We start from the raw sequence: 16,464 nt of genomic DNA on the forward strand, positions 1-16,464 counted from the left end.
TTGATGTTAATGATGTTATTCACTAGTATTTAAAATTTCAAGTAGATATGGTGCAATTAAATGGGTTTCATACCCAATGATATCATTTATTAGTATTGTATATTTGATGATCAAAATTTTTCATAGGAGTTTCTGTAATTTTTAGTCGCCCAAATGTAGCTTTATATACCGGGAAAAAAAAGAAATGAGTACTGCTTTATTATTTCTTTTTTTATTCTCTCACACAACAGGCATTAACCTAATCACAGTAGAGTGGAAAAATAAAAAAAAGGTATTAAAATACTGTAATCTCACATCAAAACATAAATGAACAACACACTATAATATAGAAAAAGCAATGAATAAAACATTGAGTAAATCTAAATAAGTTTATTCAAAACTAGTGTGCGTACAATATTCCATAATGAGATAGATTCCCACTAATCCCAATACTCTTTTTTCAAGCAAAAAGCCTCTGTTGATTTAATTTACCAGGTCCAGGCTATCAGAAATATAATGTGTTTGCAACACAGTCACAACAGATCAGTAGTCTAGCTAGGTTCTGCCTGTAGGAATAGATTTTTCCCTGAATTAGTTAAATCCCTCTTTCCTTTATAAAAGGAGGTAGGTTTGTTTTCCCTCTGTTGTCTCTCATGTACCTTATATGAACATTATAATTTAAATATTCAGGACACCTACTTTTGGTAAAATGTCCTACTTTCTATGTTTGGTCCTGTTTTTCTTACTTTTTATGGAACCCTATCAACAAAATCTATGTAACCTTTTGTAAATGAAGAGGGAATAATATAGAAATAGGGCTTAATAATACAAATACAGTAGATTGCAATTAATGATTCTGTCAAAACAGAATTTTTTGGTTTTTTCCAAGTTATTTGGATTGTGTGGACCATTTGGTTTATTAATTTTTATTTTTCTCAATTTAATGGTTTGAAAATTCATTTTGTGTTTTGAGTAATCGCTTCTGTCTGGATATAGAACAATAATTCGGCATTTACTACTTCATGGTCTTCGGCTATTCATTGTACAGTAACTGACATTCATCATTCAAAATTATGAATATTTTAAGTAAAATTATGATGCATCATGTAGGTGAAACAACAGTTTGTATAACAAAGAAGTTGTATAAGTAAGCCTGTTCTAGGTTTTGTGACTCTGATGCTACCCAATAGCATTCAATTGGCTTTTGTATATTTAGGATATGAGGAGGCATAAACAATATTTACAAGACACTACAAATGGTGACAAATGAAAGTGCTTCATTTGTTGAAAGTGAAATGAGAGTATGCTGGTAGAGAGAGAGTGACTGACTGACTCTTACATATCTTCATAATTTGCTGTGCATCAAGGAAGAAAGTTGACACACTACTTCACCACACACCAACTCTGGCCATATCACTATACTATAATTTACTGCTGCCATTAATGAGTTGGGTTGGAAATGAAGGTGCCATCTATCAGTGGTAGCTTCAAGTTTATTAGGGAAAATATATGGTTATCTATATTCTTCCCCAGTTCTCTCTTGAATCTGGGACTGATGGCAACCTTCACAGTGGTAGTTAAACATCTTACCATCATGCCACTCAGGCGCAAATTAACAGACTACTTTACCGCACACTGATTTCCAGACAGTGAAATTGGGTGAGAAATGAAGCCATCATCTATCAGTGGTTGCCCCAGGCTCAGTAGGTGAAGAACGTGTTTCTGATCTTCTTGCCCGAATGTGAACCCATGGACCGTGACAGTAACCTTCATGGTGGAAGATGAGCATCTTACCACTGCACCCCTCGGGCATGACAAGTTAACAGGCTGGACTTCAAAGACTCCTTGAAAAAAAGAGGTAATGTATTGTGAGGAGAAACAGAAAAACACAATCTGTTGTTGCTAGTATGCTGTCTTGGCTCAAAATTGATTTTGTTACCAAGTCATTTGTGTAATTCTACCTTGGCTCTATGGATCAATCTGATAGGATAATGAAGCACAGCCACTAACTGATAATTAAGAAATTATGTATTTATTGAAATTAATGTCATTATTTATACACAATTAGAATTGTGCATAAATACTAGTGTGGTGTATTATACTAGTGTAATACACCACAAATAATTATACACACCATTACCACACCACTCTTAATTATACTAGTGTGGTGTGCGGGCGCCCTCAGTTCATATTTCACTCGCCAGATGGCGAGTAGGGTAGGTGCTTTAGGCGTAAAAAATGGAACTAATTTTTTTTCTCATTTATTGGAAATGTTCCCCCTGCCCATCTGTTTTAATTTTTAACAAATGAAGGAAAGTATTCATTGAAGTCATTAAATTTTTAAAATTTAATTTTTACCATATAAGCCGCATCTCTGTCGGGATTTCCATTTCTCGCAGTGAGGGATGTTGAAGAGCTCACCCAAATAAAAAATTGAGATCAAATAAATTTTTAAATTTTAATTTCCACCGTATAAGCCGCATTTCCCACTTTTTGTCGGGATTTGAGTCCCTTATAAACGGAATGAATGGCGATTTTCAGCCCCCCCCCCCCACTCAATGTTTCCTTCATGTCGGCACCTTTGACTGGCCAAGCATGCCGGAAGTGTTTGGAACTTGTGGGTTCTTGTCTTGATCTTGAAGTAGGAAATTTTGATTTCTTAATCATTTCTCTGGGTACTCATACCCATTCCATAAAGTACCCTGGGCACCAACAGCAGGGGTGGGAACTCTGCGGCAATTGCGCCGCACTGCGCCAAAACTAATATCTTGCGCTATCCTGCTCCAATAGCGTATTTTCACATTTTTCTGCGCCAAATAGCGAATTTTGCTTCAGTATGCCCGGAATTTCGGAAAGGACGCCAAAAGTTTTTTTGTTCCTGCTAGCCACGAAACGTTTCTTTACGAAAAGAGCGTGTTTTATTCCACTATACTTAAACTATCGGCCCCTGATCGGGCTTTCCATTGCGAAATCCCGATATTGTCCGTGATCGTGGAACTGAAGATGGTTTGCAGTGCCTTTCCGCTTTAAAGTGCAAATTCGAGTGTTTCCGTTTAAAAAAAAAGTCGTCACTGGAAGCAGCAGAAATTACTGTAGTCGATTGTCATTGTGTTAAATCCCGATGTTTCGTGAAAAAAATTGTCATTCCGGGAGTAAAAAGCGCATGTCCGCCGAATTACGAATGTTAGTTTAGAAACTTTGCCGAATAACGAGCGCTAAATCGACTATGTTGCCGAATAACGAGGGTTAAATCGCCAATGGTGCCGAATAACGAGCGTTAAATCGCCAATCTCTCCAAATAACGAGTGTCAGATCGCCAATCTCGCCAGATAATGAGTGCTGGATCGCCAAACATCGAGTTGATACTTCCGAAATTTTCTCCCATTTTGCAACAATTTCTTTCCAAGTATAAAAAAATTAAAAATTTATAAAAAATTTTTTAGCTCATTTGAAGTGCTGCTGTTCAAGGCAGCAAATAGTGCCCTCAGTAAGCAAAAATCATCCTAAATAGACGGGTGCAAAAAATTTTATGACAGCCGCTCTTTCAAACAAGGTGTCAAAAGCCTAAAACACCAAAAACAAAAATCAAGCTGATGAAGAGATGTTTCATAGCAAAAGACAGTGCAGTTTTATTTTGAAAAGGGTTGAGGGTTAACGAAAATATTCTTGTTAATTTCACTGCTCCACTTTATAAATATCTGCTCCGAATCCCACATTTTGCTGCTCCAAAATTGCTCCAAATCCAGAATTTGCTGCTCCAAAATTGCTCCAAATCCAGAATTTGCTGCTCCAAAACTGCTCCGAATCCTGAATTTTGCTGCTCCGAAATGGACTTAGTCACTTCCCACCCCTGCAACAGCATCTCTGTCTCTGACACCACTGCAAATGTCAATCGATTTTTGATTTTTTTTCAACTCTAAAGTAACAACTCTCGAGTGAAAAGAATGAAATCAGACTTTTAATTAGATCATTATTCTTCATGTACATGACACTCGAAATTAAAATTACAATATCAATTACATTTAAAAATTTAACTGCATATAAAAGTTTAAATATATTTGAAAATTTGGTTATAAAAATTTGAAATGTTTAATAATTGATTTTTGCTGTGATAAAATTTCAATATCATGTGGAAAAATTTCGGTTTGTATGATATTCCCCAAATTACAGTGAGCTATCTTTAACGGTAAATTTCTATCTGCCCCATTACAGTATCTCCATAAGAACCTGAAATATTTAATTAATTAATAATTCAATTAATATTTAATTTTCACCGTATAAGCCGCACTTCCCGTTTTTGTTGGGATTTCTCACAGCAAAGGGAGTTGGGCGCAGATCAAGGGTGGAAATGTACAGTGCTTATGAATGACGATTCAATGAAGTTTTCATAATGCCCACAGGATGAGCACCGACAAAGGCAATGTAATCACCAATAAGAAAGATGACTATGGGTCAGTCGCATAGATACAATATAACCATTTATCTTATGTTTATAATCAGTCGCATATCTTTGGCTGGCTTGTTTGAATATTTTCACATAGTTTTCATTAGCGACTAAGCTTTTGATACAAGGTTGGTGTGCTTGGTCTACGGCTCCAGTCAACGATTAGTAAAAATTTCTTCTTACAATACAAGTGAATTAACATTAACAGACAATGTAAGATTATTATATTCAGAGGTATATTTCCTAGGTGGGGAGGGGGTATGTGGGCTTTATCCCAAGATGACAAGTTCAAGTGAAAGGGCGTAACCAAAATTGAGTAATTGGTGATCAAGAACACGAATTAGAAAAGGAGAAGGTAGGCAAGGTTTGAATAGCCCACAGGTGGGAAAACTATAAATCCGCCTCTGATTATAGCCTACATTTATTAGGATAATTTTAATTTTAAAAACAATTCGTATCATACATATAAACACTCCACAATATCTAAACCTTTATTTATTTTCAGTGCTTTGAGTATCATTTTATTTACACTTATATACGTGAATATCGCAGTAAAAACCCGATGATGATTTATAGAATAATACGTGATGGTATTTTGAACTACCATAATTTTTTTCTTTTTTTTTAAAGATACGTAGAAGATTTCAATTTATTGCAATTTAAATTGAATTCAAACAATTTAATTTTAAAAAGTACTACATTATTTTTTGTCATCCGTATAACCTGTATCTCTCTTTAAGATACAACAAAAAACTCAAATAAAGAAAATTAATAATAGTCTAATTCATTTTGAATTGCATTAAAAATTTTTATAATTTCGGAACATGAATTATGGGGGAAAAAACTTTTAAACACACACGTAAACCAACATATCATTTCCACGTTCGGTTTTGCAATATTCCATGTTTATGCCAACAGAAATATGTAGACCAAGCACACCAACCTTGTACCAAAAGCTTAGACGCTAATGAAAACTATGTGAAAATATTCAAACAAGCCAGCCAAAGATATGCGACTGATTATAAACATAAGATTAATGGTTATATTGTATCTATGCGACTGACCCATAGTCATCTTTCTTATTGGTGATTACATTGCCTTTGTCGGTGCTCATCCTGTGGGCATTATGAAAACTTCATTGAATCGTCATTCATAAGCACTGTACATTTCCACCCTTGATCTGCGCCCAACTCCCTTCGCTGTGAGAAATCCAAACAAAAGCGGGAAGTGCGGCTTATACGGTGAAAATTAAATATTAATTTCATTGAATTATTAATTAATTAAATATTTCAGGTTCTTATGGAGATACTGTAATGGTGAATGTTGGTTGGTGACTCTTGAGGGGGGGGGGGGAGCCCATGGGGCAGACAGAAATTTACCGTTGAAGAAGGGCTCACTGTAATTTGGGGAATATCATACAAACCGAAATTTTTTCACATGATATTGAAATTTTATCACAGCAAAAATCAATTATTCAACATTTCAAATTTTTATAACCAAATTTTCAAATATAATTAAACTTTTATATGCAGTTAAATTTTTAAATGTAATTGATATTGTAATTTTAGTTTCGATGACTTTTCTGCATTGACAAAAAATAATTATTTTCAGTTAACTGCGTGTACACTTTTGTTCATGTTTTTATTTCACATGTAAGACATAAACCTACATACAAGCTCGCGTGGAACATGTACAGTGAAGAATCGATGGTTCGACGAATTGATTCTGCGCTGTAATATATAAATTGACGTCACGATGAATTGACACGGCGGGAAACTTGTACAGCTGCGACAAATTTGTACCTCGACGAATTGACACTGCGACAAGTTTGTATTGCGACAAATTTGTACCGCGACAAATTGAGGCGCGACGAGTTGAGCGCGACAAATTGACCGGCTACGATCGCTAATTAATCTGCATTATTTTTACTTCATTAAATACATTATATTCACCTAATTTTTATTATAGTTTTTGCAAAATATCTTCCTAATTAAGCATACTGAAAGTAACTGGAGAAAACATCTTTATATTATATGATTAATATTAAAAGAATTTTCAAACATACACAAAGTAATCCATCGAGTTAAGCAAAAATAATTAAATTTCGAAAGTTGGTTTTTGTAAAAATGTAAGAAATATTTATTGATTAATTAATATAGGAATAGTGTTAATTACATTAATAAGCATTTTATTTTAATTAATTGTTAGAAGTTTGAATGATTTTTCAGAAATTTTATTGTTTTTAATGTTAATACTATTTAAAACAAAAAAAACAGTTTAAACCAAAAAACCTGTTTTTTTGGGTTTTTTTACCAACCCTGTTGTACTTAGGCTTGACATTTTTTCATAAAATTCAAGCATTTATATATTTATAGCCATTGTCATGTGCATACCTGCCAAGTTTTATGATTTTATCATATTTAGTACAATTTTAGCGCAAGTTGGTATGATTATACACTTTTGTTTCTAAAAATATGATTTTTTACTGAAGCGCTAATTTCGACATTTTTTTGTCTGTGTCCCAACCTGGTCGATGTTAGAAATCATTGACGATCCCTTGGTTGACATCACTCTGCGGAACCAGTAGCCAAAAATTCCTGCATTCCCTGTGGTGAGAAAGAGTGGAACACCACTTGAAGTTTTCGTGGCAGTTTTACTAGTGCCACTTATATGCCAAAACGATGTCTCAAGCGGCTTCTTTATTATGTGGTATACTGAGTGATGCCCCAATCCTTTAGCATCCATTTTATAGATCAATATTTTTTCCAAAATTTGCATTCTATCTTAACCCTTTATGATTTCATGAAATATATAATGTTTTATTTTTTTTTATTCAGGCTGAATTTTCTAAATGAACTTTTACCAAAAATTGAGTTCATAATAAAAAATTGAGTTGATAGATTTACAATAATATAGACCATTATTTTCTCGATATTTGAGTACGTCATAATTTTACCGTGTCTGAAATATAAAATTACTCTTTTTATTGCTGAATTACTCAGGGTCAGGAATTTTTGATAAAAAATAATGCACTTGATTCTAGTGCAATATTATTCTATTATATAAAGTTCTATTAATATTAATCATTCAGGTGACTAGAATGTCAAATTTTGAGTTAAGAATATTGGTTGATATACCCTATATCATCGATCTGATTAATTTTTATCTTTTTGATGTTTTCACGTAATCAGGGGGCTCTGGGCTCTGTGTCCCAGTGAGTGAAATTATGTTTCATTTTAGATAAAATATTACAGTAGTGCAAAAATGTCAAAAGATACACAAACGGACATTTGTTTTTTGTTGCAGATCTGTCGTCTTCCTCAGAATGTTTTCTTAAATAAGTATAGACCATATAACATATAATCTTTTCTCGTGCAGCAATTACTTTCTGATTATAATTATGTAATTTCCTAATAAATTTTTATCCGAAGGGTACCCCCTCCCACCTCCTTTTTTTCCTTTTAAATTGAAAAAACAGGCCGGGCAGGTCTGCATATGAAAAATGTGACGTAAGTCTTGGTTAGGAGGCCTTGATTTTCAGCAGGACTCCAGGCTAAGATTTTTAGTAGGCTCCTTATATTGATTTTCATAGAAAATTTATGTTTATGTTTAGAGAATTAAAATGATATAAGATCAATCATTGGAACCCCCAGGCTAGAATCTTGTCAGCTTCCCTTGTGCAGGAGTTATGATCGTAACAGCACTATGATCCCCACAGAGAGCTTCTCTAGGGGTCCCCCTTACAAATCATTTTCACAAGTACCCTAACTAAGAAGTCTCTGATAATTATCATTCTAAGCTCATTGCTAGTACTGTGATTCTTAACCTCTCTCTCATCTACCACATCCCATTCCCTCTCGAATATCTCATTGGGAAACTTCCTGTTCATCGGCAGACGACTCCATCATTATGTTATATTGTTATTTTAATTACTTTAAGTTATCGATAAATTTACTTTAATGCGCATCAATTTAGAATTTACGCTTAAGGGAATGTCATGAAGAGAGGGGAGGGGAGTTCAAAATACCTACACCCAGGTTCATCTTAATCAGAAACAAAATTATTTATCATTATCCACAAGAACCACGATCTCACACAGTAAATCGAGCAAAACAACATTTCAATCACAAACAGAATTTTAATTAAAATGAAATATTCAGAAATTTTAGGGGCCCTTAAAACAAAAAAAAAGCCCAGTCAGACAAAATTACTGGGATTAAGTGAGAGACATGGCTAGTAAAACACATATGAAATATATAAAATCATTCAATTAAGAAAATCACTGGAAGGGGTATGAAGCACTGAGAAGTTACGTTATGTGAAATTTACAAGCAAAAACAATTAAATCATGAATTAGACCAGATCAAATCAACTTTTGGTTTAGGGGATATTTCTTAGTGCGGAAATATAGATGGGGAGGCATAGTTAATGTGCAATGCTAAGGGAACACGAGTTTAAATCAGGTTTCACTTACAGATAGGAATGAGCGGCAGCAGCAGAGGTGACCATCAGCATTGGTGAGAGGACCTCAGTAGCTATGGGGTCCGGCAGTGGCGGGGTTGTTCGATGAAATGGACCTCAGAGGCGGAGAGAGACCATTAGCACAGTGAGGTGGCCCATGGACCAAATCTGACCCCCCATACCAAGATTCCTTCAAGTTAGTTGCATGTAGGTGGTAGAGGTAGAGTTGGGGAAGAAGGGGTTCTTCAGTTCACTAACATGGAGAGATGAGATTACTGGGAGAAGTCGGGATTGTTGGCCTCTGCCCAACTTCAACCACACATCACAGCAAGAAAAAGTCACAATTTTTGTGCGATCCTGCCTTTTAAAACCCATTTTCTGACTTTGATTGGGCATTGCATGATCAGCTGATCATCCTATGTCAGGCCTTTGATTGACAGCTGGTCGCTATGCCCCTTCTTCTTCGCCAGGAGCAAGGGAATGGCATTTCCTGTGCTTTTCTGAACAGGAAAATGTTTGTCTGAACTTTTTTGAACGTGTTAGGGGCAGAATTTCAAATTTTTGCAAGATTTTGAATTTCTTTTGAAATTATAGATCAATTGGTTTGAAATTTTGGATTTGGGTTCCTTGAATTTTTTCCCATATTTTGGAACCATTCATGACTTAGAGGAACAGAGTTAAGGGGTTGAAAAATGAGGATTTAATTTTTGTGCATGATCAAACAATACAAGGCACTAATCAAGGCGATTAATGAGTGTACGTGCAGTGTTCTTTAGTGGAGACACAGATTTCAATAGGGAGATTTTTATGTGTGAATACTATATACAATAAAACCACCGCTAACGGCCACATTTTTTGGAACTGAACGCGTCTAATAGACTTGACAAGAAGAAGAATAAGAAACCTCCAAACAACGCCCACTTTCGACATGGAATGTTGGGGGAAAAATATGCATATTGAATGAGCAAAAATAATTTTTAAGCTGATTTTTTAAGGGAGTTTTCCTGCTCCCCAAACTTAATGGGATTACGTATGCTTTCTTTCCCTGCGTACAAATGCTAGATGGATATATTGAAGGCAGTGGAGAGGAAAAAAACTTGAGATCGTATCAGGGACAACAGAAGACCTGTTGTCAGCAAGATACGGGATATGCAAGTTATCCGATTACTAGAAGCCCTTTGTTTATTCGGCGCTCCCTTCTCCGAGGGATGATAACATCTAAAAAATGGTGCTCTCAAATAGGAATAAAAATGTCCAGAATATTAATTTTTTGAGAGAGATGTGTCAATCTTTCTTTCTTAACAAGAATGTATGTCAATGCCTATGTTTTCAGCTATCAGATTGGACTTAGGAACCCCCTGTAAAAAGGTCTAATTAAAGGTCCAGTGTGAACAAAGAACTATTTGGGGTTGCTGGTACACCGTCTTGGTTCATATCAGTTTTTTTCGCTTGTTGTGTTGCACCTGAGCACTGCAAGCCTAAATTTTATGATGTCATAATAGTTCTGTAGGTCGATTAATCAATTCTTATAATACATTATCAAATTTGTATTATCAAAATATATTCATATATTTTAAAATAATCAATTACATAACTACCGCAATCAGTTACAGAATAGATTGTCATTTCACATGCTATATATATGTATATACATAGATTGCGAATTTTAATGTGTTTTTTTTTTTTCTAGAAATAAAACTACTTTCTCCCAATAACAGCCACCTCCCAATAGCGGCCACATTTTCACGGTCCCATTAGTGGCCGTTGTTTGGAGGTTTTACTGTATATAATAATACAATAACATTTTCCTTCAACTTCCATGGGATATGTCATAAAAAAATAATAGCCGTACTTTTTTACATCCAAGAAAAGCTTAAAAACTGTATATTTTTAACATTTAAATAATTTTTCCTAGCAGTGTTATTCATACTTTGGTCAAACATTAGTGTCATTGTTATGTATAAAAAGCTAGAATATTAGAGTGAGTGTATAATTTAATTAACCCTTTAACTGCTCAATCATCTATGAGTAAGAGACACAATCTCATAAAAATTAAATTTTTAATAAAAAAATAATGATTTCTTAAAAAATTCTTCTCTGCAAAAATGTGATTTGCAGAGAGGGAATGATTTCTTTTTTCTTATTTTATAAACATAGTTAAAGGGTTATCTGTGCTAACCAGGGCCGCAACTGGATGTTGGGCAGCTGGGGCAAACACGAATTTTGGCGCCCCCTTGTAATGTTGGAGAGGTTAAAGGGTGAAATTTGCACCCCCCCCCTTCTAGTCCAATGCCCTGAGCACCAGACCCGCCTGCTCCCTGTAGTTGCAGCCCTGGTGCTAACATACCAGTGCCAAGCAACACTCCCTCCAAGTATTTTTGCTGTTCAGATCTGTTGTTACTGTACACTGTATTCCTTTTACGCTTGAGATAAGATAATATAGCAAAGTCTGTACACAGTATAGTAAACCCCACTGCATAGTAAAATTTATTTTGGGCAAAAACATCTTCAGCCCTCTGTTTAAGCGCACAGAACTTGAAAGGAACATTAGCGCAAAGTAAACATGTGCAGTCTAAGCACTACGTCACAACATAGATGAAGCTATAAAGCTGAAGGTTGTTAAAAAAATCTTTGTATAAAATTTGTGTAAAAATTTTTATCATACTTTAATGAAAACTACCATGATTCAAAACAATTGCACCAAATATATTTTAAGAAATCAGCATTTCATATTTGATTGAAGGAAATCCCCAATTGTTGATTATTTAGGTCATATTGTGGAAGTAAAGTTATACTTGATAAATGTGATAGTATATTTGGTTTCTTAATATCTCTTTGGTAAGTATTCAAGTTTTTGCATAATTTGCAAAATATTCCTAAAAATATTTATGTTCATACTCACAAGCAGTTTTAACAACAGGCCTATTTAATTGATCAATAATGCTTTATTTGCTAGACTACCTAATATTGTGAATTTTAAAATACTTTTTTCTCAATGTCACAGCTTATGCAAAGCATAATACAAAATGATTTTTTTAATTGTGCACATGTGCGAAAGCTTCTATGAGTGGCTGTGTTTCATGTAAATACTCGTAAAGAAATTTATTTTTAAAATATTTAAATAAGAGGGAAAATATTAGTTACATGTATTGATAATTTTCACATCATTATGACTTTAAAGGACTTTATTATTATAGGATGTTAATTGATTATATAGAATGGGCTATGTACTTTGGAAATAATAAAGTAAAACCTTTTTTCTGTCACTGACGGGGAAAAAGAATTTGTCCATAAAAGAGGGGTGACTGTTAATCAGGGGTTTGAGAGATGGATACTTTCATTATATAAGGGGAAATTATTATTTGGCTGTAAAAGAGGGGTGTCCGTTAAGAGGAGTTTTACTGTATTTTTCTGCTAAATTGGCAAAATCATTCAACTTAAATGCAGAATAGAAAAATATAGAAATAATACAGCCAATAAGTCTTTATTGATTGTTTTCATTTTTTATTTATATTTACTTCTTGCTTGACATAATATACATAATTGTAACATAACTGCATAGGTCTGCAGTTATATTACTTAAACTTTAACTGCATGGAATACTCCATGATTAAGTTGGATGCTATAAAGTTAATGTAATGCTCAAATTTTTGTTTTGCTATAGCTTTTTCTGCATAGTTAATGAGGTATAGAGAAAGAACCGAGGAAAGTTATAAACTTTAAGAAGTTCAAATTTCTATTTACACTTCTTATATGCAGTTTTTTCTCATGTCTTTGCACTTCAGCAAAGTTACCTATTTATTTAAATTTTTACTCTTTGGGGAAAACCTGAAGTTTTATTAAAAACTAAATTTATTTTGCTATCAAATACAAAATATTCAGTGTTCATATGTATTTATGCATTCAACAATGAAACAACCCCTCTGGGATGCATGGGCAAAGATACAGGGACATGAATAAAATACGGATCACTAACTTCAAAGTAAAACCAAAAACGCTACAATATGTCAAGGTCACACTTACATATGCACTATAACAAAAATTGAGTTCTTGTTAATTGTGACATCCACCAGCAAATTCAAAATAAAAATAGAAATGATATGACTTCACGTGTGAAAAAATACAGTAAGGTATCACTGTATTTTTAAATGTTCAACCTTCAAACTAGTTTCAGTAATAAATACAGTGTATGTAAGAGTTAAACTGGCAAAATAACAAACATTAGAGCATAAATAGTTTTGCAACTACTCTTAATTCTTTAAAGATTGAAAATTTTGAATCATGCTTTTGGTTAAAACTTCATTATATGTCCTCAAATTTCATCAAATATATTCAAAACAAAACATTGCAGATAAATGGTGTTCAGACACACCTGCACAAGTGTCCTGCATATCTATCATATTCATACTACAATATACTCTCCTCAAATCAGATTTTAGAAAACAATTTTCCATTGTTTTATCTAGAGCCACCCTTAGGGGTGTGAGACAGGTGTAGACACACACCGGGCCCCGCACTCATGGTAAATTATTGAAGGCTTTCACCAGTTCTTAAATTATTTCTTACATCAATTCTTAATTTTCACCAATTCTGGAATTCTTTGGTAATTCTGAATTTTCATTAATTCTAGAATTAAGGAAAGACTTTTTTATGGATATTATGTCAAGGTGAACTCGGAAAGTCTACTAGTCTTTGCTGGGAATTGAATACAGTCCTCTTGCAATCCGAGCAAGCATGCTATCCATATACACCACAGGAGACATGACCATTCCTTCCTTATTTACACTCTCTAGTATTATGCTCTGAAGTAGACGCATAGTAGCCCCTTTTGACTTCAGCAAATGGCGCACAGGTGGCAACAGTAGCAAGATAGAGATGGTTTTTTTTCTCAGCCCAATGCATGAAGGAAAGACGAGCTTCTGGATACTATGCTGAGGTGAACATGAAAAGAAAATTCTACTAGTCTCTGTCAGGAAAGCAGGGAACTATTCCGTCACAAAAATCAAAATAACGAACATTAAAGCATAAATAGTTTTGCAACTACTCTTAAGCGACACATCAGAAATTGCTAAACCTCCTTGCAATATATTTTTGAATGAAGTAGGCTTTCTTCCAATTTTCAACAGGTGCACACTAATGGGTATAGAGAGAGGTGTTCCATTGAGAAATCATCATTCCAAAATATCTCTACTGGTCATTGTTAAAATGAAAGGCTTTTAAGGAATTGAGGTATCTCATCAATGCCCCAAAGGGCTAAGGAACAGCAGATATTATTATTAATGCTTTGTTTCTTTATTTCATGTGTAATCTGACAAGCAGCAAAGAAAATGATATTTTCTGCTAAAACTAGTAATTTATAAATTTTTTATATTTCTACCATTCTACCAAGAAAAATGACTTGAAAAATAAAATGTTGTCCTAGATTGTAGGGAAACATTTTTTTTTATTTCCTAGCTGGCATACCATAATAATCTTTCCTTTAATAAATATGAATATCTTTCCTATATATATTGTGATGGCGAAACAGCATTGACCATAAGATTGACCACCCAGCTTTTATTTTAAACCACCTTGATCTGAAAATGTGCCATATGTTTTCTTTGAGTGACATGCATTTGCCTATCACAAAGGGTTTTTATGTTTTGACTCAACTGTGTGGCATGGTACATATATTAAATTTACATTTATTCCCTGAATACACACAATTTGGCAATCACAATTGGTATGGCATCAAAAGAATTTTGCACTAGCAATATGTTCATTGTATTGGTTCCACAAGAACTCAACAAAGCACGATTGAAGACGATGGTGAGCTGTTTTTTATTTTAGCATATAGCGTATTCTGATAGTCATTTTATCTGAATAATGCAAACAAATTTGCTAGTGCTAATTAATTTGAATGTCACACAACATTTTTATGAAAAAGATGAATCTTTATGCTAAATATTGTGTAGAACAATCTAAAATGTTGATAAGGCTACCAAAATATTTTTCTTTATAATTTCAAAATTTTGTAGGTCAGTTAGTGGCTGTACATTATGATATGTTTATAAATTATACAGTAAAAAATTAAAAATCTAGTATTTTCTTTTACAGAAAGTGGTGTGAGTGATTCCTCTGGTGTGTGCACAAGCAATAGTGGTGCTAGTTTTGAAGAACAACGAATGCGAGAGTTTGAGAACAGCTTAGGTACTCCCATTTATGTTCTTTAAACAAGTTTTTCTATAGAAAGAAATAATCCTTTTCAGGTCATCTTAATCCTTTAAATGGCATAGCATAAATCACTAAACCCAGTGTAAAATGCCATATCTTTTTACGAAGTAGGCTTTCTTCCAAATTTCAGCAGGTGCAAAGTAAGGAAAATGTGTTCCATTGAAAAATCAACTTTATAAAATATTTGGGCTTGGCATTGCTTATTTAAAAGGCTTTTAAGAAGACAAGATATCTCATTAATGCAGCTGAGAGTGTTGATAAATGATATTAAAAATTAATTTTATTTTTGTATCATTAGGTATTGCCAACAGTTTATTGGTATTTTCATAGTGCTAAATAATTGCAATGTGTTAATAATTTTTTTCTTACAAATTCTTATGTTTTGCATTATAAGGACTCGTGCTCTTTAGTATCAAGTAAGATTAAATATAGCAGTAGCCTAATCAGTGCATTTTATTAACGTAGATTCTTTGAAATGTATTTCCCATTCTTTAAAAATTAAAACGCTGGGAAAAAATCATATTTAAATGAAGTTTATTGCTTTAGTTATGATGCAGTTGAAAATTATTTCAATAATAATGAGAGATTTATAACTTGCCTGAGTCTAGTGAAAAAAGACTGAGAATGTTTAATGTACTGTGGCAATGTATAAATAAATTTGAGAACATTGACATATGTTTCAGCACTCATGGGTGCCCTTTTGAAGACGGGAAACAAAGAGGTTCTATACAAATGAAAAACATGGTCAGAGAGTGACCATTTCATTGATATAGAGCCTCTTTAAGATATGGTATGTTTTCAGCCCGAAATATACTTAGAAATTGAATTTTCTGGATGTTATGCCAAAACTAATATTTGGAAAGAAAAGGGATTTCTTTCTGGAAGGAGACACAAATCACTTTTCTTTCTAAATATTAGTTTCAGCATAACATCCAGAAAATTCAATTTCTAAGTATAGAGCCTCTTTGTTTTCTACCTTGAAAACACATGTTGATGTTCTCAAATTTATTCATATATTGCCGAAGTACATTAAAAATTTGGTCTTTTTTCGCTATCCTATGAGAGAGCATAAAATGAGGTGTGACAAAAGCAAACAAATAAGAATCTATATTAAAGCATGTAAGAATCCCTCACCATCACTCCTGATTAGGGTTTCCAAATTCCAGACATTTTTAAGCCTTTGGGAATCGGAAATGGTAAATTGTATTTCCCCGAGAATTCTCTGGAATTCCCAAAATCATATATTTACTGTTGAAATTCATTTATAAAATCTTCTTTCAACCTCATATACTCTTCATATACTTTTTAAAGTTAAAATATTTCATTCAAATTGAAGTTTTGTGCCACAAAACTTCAATTACACAACT

The 16,464-nt window shown here is 33.6% G+C and overlaps 1 protein-coding gene across 3 annotated transcripts in view; it reads left to right on the forward strand.

Moving 5' to 3' along the window:
• LOC149074133 (uncharacterized) overlaps positions 1 to 16,464 on the forward strand; it is a 151,337-nt gene that overhangs the window by 80,149 nt on the left and 54,724 nt on the right. For all 3 annotated transcript variants that reach the window (XM_089246436.1, XM_089246434.1, XM_089246435.1), the window contains exon 11: positions 14,981 to 15,073. In XM_089246436.1, coding sequence (XP_089102562.1) covers positions 14,981 to 15,073 — 93 coding nt within the window. The remainder of the gene's footprint in view (positions 1 to 14,980; positions 15,074 to 16,464) is intronic.

The sequence above is a fragment of the Pholcus phalangioides genome, unplaced genomic scaffold (assembly GCF_987345545.1).
Source record: "Pholcus phalangioides strain wild (caught in Gottingen) unplaced genomic scaffold, Ppha-v1.0 ptg000017l_1, whole genome shotgun sequence".
Lineage (NCBI taxonomy): Eukaryota > Metazoa > Arthropoda > Arachnida > Araneae > Pholcidae > Pholcus > Pholcus phalangioides.